The following is a 13,463-nucleotide window of genomic DNA, read 5'->3' as shown; positions in this document are numbered from 1 at the left end:
GAAGAACTCATTTGGGACTGGGAGAAGGGCTGCCCCACAGAATTCCAGGCAAAGGAAACAACAAAAGCAAAAGAATAAACAAAGGCATGAACAGTGTGGAGATGTGGATGGATTGTATGATAAGATGTGGATGAAACACAGGATTAGGGGAAGGGGCCGCCACTCATCACTAAGGCTATAGCAGGGGTTCTCAACTTCACTGTTTTGAGCTTTTGGACTGGATAATTCTTTGCTGCGACAGGACAAAGGCCTTTCCTGTGCACGGCAGACTATTTTGTGGCATCCGTGACTTCTACGCCTAGATGCCATTATCACTCCCCCTACACACCCACAACTATGACAACCAATGTCTTCAGGGATTGCCAAATGTCTCCTGAGGAGCAAAAATGTCCTCAACTGAGAACCACGGGCTAGAGGGAGCCAGATAACCTTGTATACCACTCGAACATGCTACTAAGTTTGGGTTTTAGTCTCAAGTCAACTGGAAATTACTGGAGAATTTTAAGCAAGAAAATTATATTAGTTTATTTTAGGATGAGCAACAATGGCAACAGAGAAGGACAATTTGGAGTTGTCAGTATAGACGCTATCACAGCAGGAATAGGAAATGCGAAGGCCTGTAGCAAACAAATGTTGTAGGGATGGAAGAAGGAAAATGTGGAGTTGACCAAGATACGAACAGAGAATCTTCTGGCCTCAGTGAGTTGTGTTTGTCATGGAGCTGTTGACAAACACGGTGGTTAAGAAAGAACAGACTTGAGAAAAAAAAGATAAAGAATTTAGCTACAGAGCATATCAGATTTGAGGTGCAGAAGGTAACAGGCATGGAGATGTCCAGGAGATAGTTTTAGCTATATCGATAATTGATCTCAGAAAGGGATGGGAACTGGTAAGATGTCACCACAGAGGTGGCAGCTGAAGCTATCATAGCTGAGATTAGCCAAAAAAAAGCACTTAGACTGACAAGAGAAGGCAGCTAAGTCAAAACAGTGAATTACTGTCCTTGAGTTCTTTAAAAATGTGTCATCCATATAAAGGGTATGTGAGCATCTATCAGAAGCAGCACTCAATTGTCCAAACCTGAAGGATGAGTGCAAATTCAGTTTACAAGCTAATATGTGTTATGGAATCTGTAAGCCCCATACATGTAAAGGATAGCCTACCTAGAGCTGAGATCTGAATAAATGCAACCTGTTCAGAGTTGTGGAAACAATGATTTAACCTGACTGTTGAACCACATCATGTGCACTTTAAGAGGAGGACAGCAGTGTGTATGTAATAAGAGCAAAGCCACATTCATTAGGATTGAATGGGAAGAAAGGTAAATCTGAGAGTGAAATGCCCAGGTTTAAATATTTAAGAAATTCACTTAAAAAAAAATAAACAAAGCTTATGGACACTGGACAGAAGTTATATCCTAAAGACAAGTGGATCCTTAAGACTAGATAAAAAAGCAGAAAAGAAATAAGATACTCAAATGAAGGAGTCATCTTCCATGACAAAAAGGGCCACAAGTATGAGTCATCTTTGCAAAGATCATGTTCACAGAAGTAATCTGTTCTATGTGTGGTTTGAGGACACATTACTGAAGTATTTCATATACCACACTGGGAAGCTGGAAGGAGAATATACAACCGATGTGTACTGAGATACTTCTGGAATAATTAAGTAAATTCATAAATTTGGTTCTAAAATATGTTGTGAAAGGTGAAATTAAAGAGGATGTTCTAATTAGACTACCCAAGAAGTCTAATCTACTTGGCCGTTAGTTGTATTTCCTGCTCCAAATAAACAGGCATTCTGATTTACAAACCACTTGTTTTGAATCTAGTTAGAGTGGATCCATTTCCTTGGGCTTGACAGTAAGTGAAGCAGCAGTTCTACAATCACGAACTGGTGACTATGGAGCTCTACGACAGACTATGAAGTCAGCCTCAAATAACAAAAGAAGTTCTCACCAACTCTCGGGCATTTACTTCTAAATGAGCTCACAAGATTTTTTCGGGAAAAGTATTCGGCTGGTTTGTCAAGGAAGTAAAACAAAGGATTTTTTTTTTCTCATTTCAGTAACTTTCCCCCCTATTTTATGAAATACTAGAGAAAATATAAGGGAGTAAAATGGATTTACAGAGTAGCACAATGTCCTAAAATTATGGTTAGTGTATGCAGAACAGGGTTTTTCAACCTCACCACTACTAACATTTTAGGCTGGACAATTCTCAGCTGTGGGGGACGGTAGCATGTTTAGAATATCCCTGGTCTCTACCCACTAAGTGCCAGCATCACACTCTTCATTATGACAACCAAGTGTCTCCAAACATTGCCAAATGTATCCTGGGGGCAAATCCTTCAATGAGAACCAGTGGTGTGTAAGTAAATGCTCTCTTGGGGACACAACTTAAAACTTAACATGAATTCCTCCTAACATGGGGGCGGGGGGTTTAATAAACTCTAAGTAACCCTAAGTGCTTGAAGAATCTGTCCTCAAATTAACTAAATGCTCACAATATAGCAAGTCACTTACTCTACCCATTTAACAGAGGACAGTTTGTGTCCATCAGCAAAGTATTAGGCTCAGATTGCTTTTGGGTGCTCTTTATTTTTTTTTTTTTTTAAGATTTTGTTTATTTATTTGACAGAGATAGAGACAGCCAGGGAGAGAAGGAACACAAGCAGGGAGAGTGGGAGAGAAGAAGCAGGCTCATAGTGGAGGAGCCTGATGTGGGGCTCGATCCCATAACGCCAGGATCACGCCCTGAGCTGAAGGCAGACGCTTAACCGCTGTGCCACCCAGGCGCCCCTTGGGTGCTCTTTAAAGGAAGCCCAGGGGCGCCAGGCTGGTTCAGTGGGCAGAGCACATGACTCCTGATCTCAGGGTTGTTAAGTTCAAGCCCCACGTTGGGTGTAGAGTTACTTAAAAATAAAATCTTAAAAAAATAATAAAAATAAAAAATAAATAAAGGATGCCCAGAATTAGCAAGAAAACTATCAACACTTTGAGCTCATCAGAGCATGTTTGAGGAGGGATGAGGAATGAGCTGATAGACTAGAACTGACTTGGGGAAAAAGTTAACTATGATGAGAACCAATACATACTGAATGAAGGCTAAAGGGAAAAAAAATAGAATACCTTCTAAACACACTGTGTTGGCACTATGTATTACACTCTACTCCAATACAAGGTTTGTTTTTTTTTAATTGGAGGTGTGACTATGGTAGAATGGTCAGAGATACAATGTTTTTGGCTTTGAAGATGGAGGAAAGAGCCATGAGCCAAGAACGCAGAGAGTTACCTAAAAGCTGAAAAACAGAAGGAAATGGAGTCTCTCCTAGAGTCTCCAAAAAGAGCACAACCTGTCATTTTAGTCCTTGATTTCTAGCTCAGTGAGAACTATGACAGGCTTCTAACTGACAGCAGCAACAGAAAACTAACACGCCCACATGACATCCACCATATGTCAAATGCTGAAATGCATTTTCACATTCCCTCTCACCCGCCATTATCACCATTTTATAGATGAGTAAAAATTGGAGATCGGGGAGGTTAAGTGCTTTGTCCAAGGCCAGTCAGAGAGTAACTTAGGTAACCAAGTGTTCTGGCCTGAGGCTGCCTAACTCCAAAGCCAATGCTGTTTGCAGCCCATTAAAAGGCAATGATGGACAGCCTCATTTTTCTGTAGTAGCGCGCAGAGTGATTTTTTTCACCAGTGACCACATACCCAGCTGCTTCAAGGTACATGAATTAAATAAACTCTTCTCTCGCATTTTGTTTGGTTGAACCTGTCATGTCAGACAAGAACCATGCGACTTAGCCTGAGTAGCTTTTCGTCATGAAGGTACACTTTACCAGTGAGTATATTTTATTGCACTGTCATAGGTCTTTTCACTCAAACAGCTAACAGGTTGACTAGCCTTTTCATTTTGTTAAACGTTTCTATTCATCTTTCTTTTTGACCTTTTGATCCTTCTCAGACATTCCAATCCACTTTTATTACATAACCTCTCACAAATTAGTTAAGAAACTAAAGTTCAGCCAGATATATTTAAATTCTTTAAGAACACTGTATTGGATTGAATAGTGTCCCCTAAAAATTCACACCTACCTAGAAACTCAGAATTTATTTAAAAATCGTGTTTACAGATATGAGGTCATACTGAATGAAGGTAGGCCCTAATCCAATGATATGTATCTTTATAAGAAGAGAAAATAATACACACAGAGAGACAAACAGAGGAGAAGGCTATGTGAAACCAGAGGCAGAAACTGGAGTGAAGCACTGATATGTCAAAGAATGCCAAAAGGGGCCTACAACCACAAGCTAAGGAAAGGAAGGATATTCCCCAACAGCCTTCATGGCCCTGCTTAACACCTTGATTTTGGACGCCAAGCCTCCTGAACTTGAGAAAATAAATTTCTGCTATTTTAAACCACCCAGTTTGTGGTACTTTGCTATGGCAGTTCTAGGAAATTAATACAGACATTAAATAGATGAAGGGTACTTTTGGTTAATACTTCCAACAGAGTACTAACATTACAGTAATATACTGGTTCAATAAATGAACAATTGTTTAAGTGCTTATAGACCAATTTTTGTAAAGTCTTATTTCAAAAACATTTTGTTATAAAGCACAGCTGGATACTAGCTCTGCCAAAATTAATACAATAAATTGATATCACATAATGTTTAACTTCATGTCTATTTCATTTACTTCTTTAAATACATAGAGCACATTCAGGATGTTGTATTTGCTGTCAAAAGATACAATGTCTATTATTTTTCCTAAGGCAAAAACAACGGTCCTCTATAAAGGAGGATAATAAAGAATAAGAAGCACTAAGACATCCCTTCCAGTGACACCCATTTCTTCCACAGTTATTCTTACCTATATTATCCTTTTCTTTGCAAGAAATTGAATAGCAGCAAATTTCTCTATCCTGAATAGCAGACAGGTTCCTGTAAGAAGCAGAATTAAGAGAATAAGTCTGTGCTTAAAATAACTATCATACCTATCACTCTTTGTTCAATTTTCTTATCTTTTTATACTGAAGAAATTATTTCACTACTACTAAAATTTTTAGGAATTCACCTCTCTGGTAGGCCAAATTTACCATGTTTACCTAAAAACATGGCTATAATCATTACTAAATAACGGGAGGGCCTGGCTGGCTCAACTGGAAAAGCATATGACTCTTGATCTCGGGGTTATAAATTCAAGCCCCATGTTGGGTGTAGAGATTACTTAAAAATAAAATCTTTAAATAATAATAATAATGATGATAATATAATGATGCTAAACAAAGTAGTGGGCAAAATAGTATAATTCAGAACCAATTTTTTTTTGTATGACTTGAGAACTTATTTCCAAAAATTTTTTTTAAATTATTAACATATAATGTATTATTTGTTTCAGGGGTATGGGTCTGTAATTCATCAGTCTTACACAATACACCATGCTCACCGCAACACATACCCTCCCCAATATCCACCACCCAGCCACCCTATCCCTCCCACCCTCCTCCACTCCAGAAACCCTCAGTTTATTGCCTGAGATTAAGAGTCTCTTAGGCAGAACAATTTTTTTTTTAAAAAACACCATCACTCATTCTTAAGACATACATTTTTTCAATTAGCTGTTTCTCATCCAAGGCATTAGGAAGATCTCTCTTGTTTCCAAGTACTAGCACCTTTAAAAAGAAAAGATATTAACAATAAACTTTTATGTAAGAAAAGGTCACAGAAGCATGAGATAGTCATATTTGTAGACATTAAAATTAGAATGCTACCACATGCCATAATATTGAGGCATATTTGTATAACTGGTGGCCTATCTCATTTATTTAATCTTTCAAATTAGCATTCATTTCTTTCTTTTTTTTTTAAATGATTTTTTATTGTATTATGTTAGTCACCATACAGTACATCCCCGGATTCCGATGTAAAGTTCGATGCTCCATTAGTTTCAAATTAGCATTCATTTCAACTTCTACCACATGGATGCCCCTAATTCAGTATGTGGCTGCCAACTTCTACTTAAAATATTCTGTCTATGGTATGTATTCTGCAATTTTTAAATAAATCTCTACCAAAATGTGAGTATGAACTTAACACAACCAAGAGTGGGGGAATAATTTTTTAACCACTTTTATGTTAGCCATTAATCATACAAACATATAAATATGCTTTTAAAATTCCTGATCCATCCTACAGAATATCATGTAGAAATATTCTAAGACAGTGGTTAAGTCTGGAAATCAGGATAAATATAGCAGTCGTAAGCTCTAGGAATAAATGGTATCATCTGGTTGCTAGATGTGCTTTGAAAAGGAAAGGAGAGACAGGCTTCCCAATCACCACTCTATCTTTCTCAGATAAGTCCTTTCTGCCTCAGAGAAGGAAAGAATAGGAGTAGATATGACATATTTGAGAATATCCATACTCTGAATCAGTATTCTCTAAGAAAATGTAATCTCTGACCCATCTGAACAAAGTACATGGCATGTCTACCTTGCCATACCTATTTCTTTCACTTAAAACACCCCCACCCTACTCCACACATTCTGACCATTTCTACTCATAGGACCTAGACTCTTACTTTGCACAAAGGACAAAGAGACAAGGACAGAGGCACAGAGAGTCAGGGACACTGGGAGCTCACAGGACAATGTTAAACCACAGCCTGTCTCCTCTTCCCCAACTTTCACCCCTCTCCATACTCTCATTTAAGTCACACTAAGTTCTCAAGCTGGACCTCCCTGAATTTCTAAAAATAATATCACGGCCATTTGTGACCAAGCGGTCAGTTTGAGGGTTACCTGGCATTTTAGTCCTCTTACTACATTTAAGAACTTTCCTCCTACCTTATGAACCTGCCTCCCAATAAAGCTACCTGCTTCTATGGATAATTTTTGCCCCAGCTTTCCTTTCTGCTAGAGCGTGGACACATAATCTAGGATGAACCAAACCTTTCAATGCAGAGGCCGTGATGCAAGAAAGCAGGATAAAGAACCCATTCTGATAGGGAAAGGGAATCAGCTAGATGACCTTCCAATCAGAACAATTTTGTCTAGTGTTCAGAAACTGCATGTGGTCACCAGACTTACTATGTGGTGAATCTGGATGTGATCCTGGCAGCTGCTTAGCTTCTTCGTTCCAGCCTATTTCCTGAGCCTGCTTATATGCAGCCTTCTGAGAGACACTGTAAGCTACCCAATATACTTTCAATGAATTCCTTTCTACTTAAATCAGCTTTCTATTGCTTGCAGCTAAGAAGATTTTTGGTGACCTTACGGTAAGACTGACTTTTACTTACAGTAGGTACACAGAACCAGGTTTTAACACAGGAGAAAAGAACAGGCTTTGAAGTCAGATAGACACGGATTCGAAACCTGGCTGCACAACATACTAACGCTGCCATGTAACCCTGAAGAACAATGGTTATAAGGAAGGGATAACCATGAACCTCATTATGTTTTAAGGATTACCTGAGATAATATACCTCAAGTATTTAATATTCATGAACTTGTCATGAGGCTAAAGCATGGTCCTTTTGCAACATTCTTCAGCTAAACAAATGGCACCACCTTCCATCTAACTTCATGAACCAGAAACTATGAATTATTCTTTATATCTCCTTTTCCAATCCATTACCAAGTCTGGTGGACAGTGTTCCTAAATATCCCTAAAATCAGTTTCCTCCTCACCAACTTGTCTACTACCACCCTAACCCATGGTACCGTAATTTGCCAAGACAACTTAAACAGCTTCCTCAAACTGCCCTCCTTAGAGTCCCCCTTGCCACTTTAAACTGAAATCAGAATGACTTAAATAACATTCTGACATTTAAAACAGTCCAACAGTGAGTGCTTCGGTGGCTCAGTAGGTTGAGCAGCTGAATGTCTGATTCTTGATTTTCGGCTCAGGTCATGGTTTCAGGGTCACGGGGTTGATTACCAACCCCCCACCCCCCACCCCCGCGTGGAGCTCTGCACTCAGGGCAGAGTCTGCTTCTCCTCCTCCCTCTCCCTCTGCTCCTCCCCCTCCGCCCACCCCCCCCTGCTCTAATAAATAAAATCTTTAAAAAAAAAAAAAAAAAGGAAAAACTTCAGGAAAAAAGTTTTAAAACACTAGCAACAGCTTCACACACAGTCCAGTCCAGCTTCCTCTAGTATCCTAGCTCCCGTATGGCTCACCACACTCTCCCCACCCTCTCACTTTGCTTTTGCTCTAGGGAGACTGGCCTCCTCTCAGTGTCTTGCTTCCTCCTACCAAAAGGCCCTTTGTCTACAGTTCTCTTTTCCTCCAATTGCCCCATTCCTCCCATGTCTACATATCCCTCACAATTCAGCTCAAGCAACACTTCCTCAGGGAATCCTTTCTTCCCTCAAACTAGATCAAATCTCCCCTCTAATTTTAACTCTCATGGCTCCTGGTACCTCTCCTTCATAGCACTTATCAGAGCTGTATTATTCAAGTGATTTCATGGCATCTACCTTTCCTACTAAACCACAAACTCCATGATGGCAGGGAGCATGCTTCTATTCACTTCTGTTCATCACTGTATCCCCAGGACTGAGCACTGCTCCTATTATACATAGTTTAATAAATAGCTGGTTAAGAAATGAAAAAATAGCACAGAGCCCAGTATATGACTAGTATTCAGTAGAGATAAGTCTTTTAAGACTTTAAGACATTTAACTGATTTCAAACACAATAAATCATGCATTTATAATTTTAATAATTATAAATATTATAATCATATAACATAAAATAACAAGAACTCCATACTTACTGGAATTCCTTGTAACTGTGGTTTATCTAGAAGATTATGTAGTTCATTTCGAGAGGCTTCTATCTTTTCACGATCGGCAGCATCTATCATGTAACTTAAAAAAAAAAAGAGAGCAATTTCAAAATCTCAACTCCAAATTCTCTGATGGTCAAAATTAGGGATAAAGATTTTTAATTTTCATATTTATACTACCAAGGGACTCCTGGCTGGCTCAGTCAGAAGAGCATGTAACTCTTGATCTTGGGGTTGTGAGTTTGGGCCCCACAATGAGTGCAGAGATTACTTAAATAAACAAACTTTTAAAAAAAGAGTTACATTACTGAAATTGTTAATCAAAATAAAGACCTAGATAAAAAAAAATCTTAGTACCCAAAAATACTTTTAAAAAGACTATACTTAGATGCTAATACATGATAGTAAAACATTTATATCTCTTAGTTCTTAGATACATAAACAAAAAAAAATAACTAAAATTCTCATTTATGATTAAATTTGTTAAAGTTTCGTTATTAATGGGATTACACTAAGAAAGACTGTTATGACATGAAATAAAAATTGAGCCTTTGGAAGTATGAAAAATAACTTTTTCTCCTGGAAACCTAAACTGACTTTTTAAAAAAGTGCTTACACAATGGCATTGACTCCTCTGCAGTACCGTTCCCACATGCTCCGGAATCGGGGTTGTCCTCCTATGTCCCAAATCTTTAAATCAAGACAGACAATTCTTAATTAAGATATGTTAAGTAATACAATGAAAGAAAAAGTAGCAGAAGAAGGAAAGAAAGATCAGGCAGATATGCCCATTTCCACAATGTTAGAGCCAAATTACTCCTGAAAAACCTGAGCTGAAACAAGTTCTTAATCTAGAAGCTCTTGGGTCCACATCTAAACTTGAAACTCATATTTAATATGTTTACACTGGATCTAGTAAGTTCTACTAAAGAAGATTTTGTGCAATACTTTCTTTGCTTGTTAACCAATACATTTCCGTATTGAAAATGTATCTTTAAGAGAACATTTTCAGCATGTACCAAATCACGCATCATCCAGATTTGAATGCCAAAAGAGAAAATAACAGTTCATTCAGAATCTATTAAGATTTAATTGTCTGACTGGGTATGCATTAATGCCTAATCATTTACAAAATTATTGTATCCATACAAAAGCTAATACCCACAATAATTTCATAATTATGCCTACTCAGTAGGTACTACTCTGGACACTGGCCTACATAAACATCTTAAGTCATGGTATGTATCCTCAAGAGGCTTCCAGTTTAACTATAGAACCTACAATATGCATAAAGAGACCCATACATGAAAAATGAGAAATTTCATTAGATTAGCTCCAGGAAGAATTCAGTAAGCAGCTTCTGTGAGCCACAGGAATTGGGTGAAATGGCTAAGGGCTCAGACAATTAGACAATTGTTTAATTAGACAAACTCCCATGAACTACAGAACACACACAAAAAAACTAAAATATGGCCCCTGATAAAGAGTCCAACAGTCCACAATTTAAACCTGTCAAATTCATTCTAAAAACAAAATTATGTTCAACTAGTTAGCTTTCTTAGTATACAGTTTTAATTTTAGGGCTTAGTAGCAAAGAAAGAGAAAACTGGTTACCACATATGTACCACAAATATAATACTAAATTACCAGTATTATAAATAATAAATTATCTTTCAATATAAAATACTGTCCATGAAATAATGTAATTCCACACTCCAAATACAGAATCTCAAACATGGGATTTTTATTTCCTAGGAACATGTACATCCCAATTATTATTCTGCCAAGCCAAATGTTAAGTTTTTTATGACACTTAATAACATTTCAACTTACACATTTTAATTTATGAGAGAAGAAAAAAACAACTGATTTACATTCTTTTGTAATATACCCATTCATGAGTTAAGAAGTACAAATAAGCATGCAAAAAACAAAGAAAAAGAAAACTTTGTAGCTGTACATGCTGACAATTTAAATCAAGTATGGCAAGAAGATCACGTACCTTTATTGTGACGTTACCTTTAGTTACTTTCCTCATGTTGAAGCCCACTGTGGGTATCATATCTTCACTGAATTGACCTGACTGAACAAAAGAAAACATCTGAAGTTAAGATTAACCAATATTTATTGAGACATAACACGGCATAAACTTCAAACATCAACAATGCTTCTATAACCATTTTAGTATATAACTAATTTTTTAGTGGTGGTAACAATATGTCTTAAGAAAACATTCTTTATAGGTGCACCTGGGTGGCTCAGTCTGTTAAGCGTCCAATTCTTGATTTCATTTCAGGTCAGGATCTCAGGGTTGTGAGATCAAGCCCCTCTGCGGTGGGTGTGGAGCCTGCTAAGATTCTCTCTTTCCCTCCCCTTGCTCCTACCCACCCTCCTTAAAAGAGAAAAGAAAAGAAAAAAAGAGAAGAGAAAAGAAAAGAAGATTCCTTTTACCCGCAATTCTTGAAGAGATACATTATTTCATCATGCAAACACATATTCTTAAAAAAAGATACTTTTAATAAGATAAGAACTTTTTACAAATTTCCTTAAGTTTAAAAAAGAAATATTATGTATCACAACTACAAATGAAAATTTATTAATTCCCCACATATACATACATGTTAACAAGTAGGAAATCAGAAATAAAACTTCAAAGTTCTCCATTTTTAGCATTTAAATTATTTTGACAATTTACAACTCACTGCTAAATAGCTTTCCCAAGTTTGTCTTTTAACAAGGCTTATAAAATATTTTGTCATTGTATAGGTTTTCCTTTTATGTAATCAATTCTGTTCTCTTTTTAGCTTCTGACTTTCTTCTCATAAGACTAAAATATTTTCTAATAGTATTTGAATATGTGGTGCATATATACAACGGAATATTACTCAGCCATCAAAAAGAACGATTTCTCAACATTTGCTGCAACATGGACGGGACTGGAGGAGATAATGCTAAGCGAAATAAGGCAAGCAGAAAAAGACAATTATCATATGGTTTCACTCATTTACGGAATATAAGAAGTAGGAAGATCAGTAGGAGAAGAAAGGGAAGAAGAAAGGGGGGGTAAACAGAAGGGGGAATGAACCACGACAGACTATGGACTCTGGGAAACAAACTGAGGGCTTCAGAGGGGAGGGGGGTGGGGGAATGGGATAGGCTGGTGATGGGTATTAAGGAGGGCATGTACTGCATGGTGCACTGGGTGTTATATGCAGCTAATGAATCATGAAACTACATCAAAAACTAGGGATGTACTGTATGGTGACTAATATAATAAAAAATTATTATAAAAAATTTTAAAAATAGAATTTAAAATGTTCATTCATCTGGAATTTGATTTTACGGGGCAACAAAGTTCCTTTTTTCAATAACCTCACTCCTCATTTAAAAATCCACACATTCCTAACTAATTTGAAGTGATATGCCAAATGCCATACAGAGACGCTTCTATATCTGAGTCAATACTTTTCCATTAGTCTGTTTATTCCTAAATTAGGATTAAATGAATTACTGCAGCTTGTACAATTTCATATTCTATACAGAAGATCAAGAATTTGGAATGTTTTCAAAATTGTCTTGGTTCATCACTCACATTCCAAATAAACTTTAGAAACTCATATTTCAGTTAAAATATTGACTGGAATTATATTAACTATATTAATTTGAGAAGGATTGCCCTGTATCAATTCTTTTTTTTTTAAGTAGAATTTTTAATCAGAAAGTTTCATGCAATATACTCCAGTTAGAAGCATTAAGAAATCTCACTGAGGGATTAGGCAAATAACTATTTTAACATTATGAAAAAAATCTTTGATTTTTCTCTAATTTGAACTGAAGATGACTGTAGGTCCACAGAGTCACATAAAAGCAAACGTTTTCATATCCCAGAATGTTGCAGTGGTTAAAATGAAGAATTCGGCTTCGAATATTTGAATTCTGGTCCCAGCTCAGCTGTATGGCTATCTCCCCAGGCTACGGCTCGTTGGATCGTAAAAAGAGGCAGTTGAATTAGTGGAAAGATTATAATCTCTTTTCATGTTAAAAATTCTATACTATTAAGGTCAGTGAGGCTTGTATACATACAAAAATGACATCATGTAATTCAGTCATTCCCTACCCTGTACCAATTCTTGATATTTAACCACGATCAAGTTTCTCCATCCAGGCAGATGGTTTGTTCATTTAAACGTTCAAATCTTTTATATCCTTCACTAAAGTATAATTCTCATAACAGCCTTCACATTTCTTATATTCCTTATTTTTTTAAAGATTTTATTTACTTGAGAGAGAGAAAGAGAGTGCAAGCGGGGGGCATGGGAGAGGGGCATAGGGAAAAGGGACAGAATCTCAAGCAGACTCCTTGCTGAGCACAGAATCCAATGCAGGGCTCAACCCCATGACCCTGAGATCATGACGTGAGCAGAAACCAAGAGTCAGATGTCCAACCGACTCAGCCATCCAGGTGCCCCTCATAGACTCCACTTTGACTACAATTACAAAGTACATCTAATGAGTCACAGCTAATACTGACTTTATATATTTACATATGTATAAATTTTATTTACCAAATATTAATTTCTCAATTGACCTGACTCACTTTTTAGGTAAACAGCCCAGGATTACGAAATCTCTCTCAACAAAGGAATGGTTAAACAAACAGG

General features: G+C 37.1%; 1 protein-coding gene across 1 annotated transcript in view; it reads right to left on the bottom strand.

Moving 5' to 3' along the window:
* ARL8B (ADP ribosylation factor like GTPase 8B) overlaps positions 1–13,463 on the bottom strand; it is a 47,499-nt gene that overhangs the window by 2,640 nt on the left and 31,396 nt on the right. The window contains exons 2-6 of the mRNA XM_002919989.3: positions 10,805–10,885; positions 9,419–9,492; positions 8,791–8,884; positions 5,619–5,686; positions 4,885–4,955 (exon numbers count right to left, since the gene is read on the bottom strand). Of these exons, the coding sequence (XP_002920035.2) occupies positions 4,885–4,955; positions 5,619–5,686; positions 8,791–8,884; positions 9,419–9,492; positions 10,805–10,885 (388 nt within the window). The remainder of the gene's footprint in view (positions 1–4,884; positions 4,956–5,618; positions 5,687–8,790; positions 8,885–9,418; positions 9,493–10,804; positions 10,886–13,463) is intronic.

The sequence above is a fragment of the Ailuropoda melanoleuca genome, chromosome 4 (genome assembly GCF_002007445.2).
Source record: "Ailuropoda melanoleuca isolate Jingjing chromosome 4, ASM200744v2, whole genome shotgun sequence".
NCBI lineage: Eukaryota > Metazoa > Chordata > Mammalia > Carnivora > Ursidae > Ailuropoda > Ailuropoda melanoleuca.
Note: the sequence above shows the minus strand (reverse complement) of the source record. Positions and strands in the feature narration are given on the sequence as shown.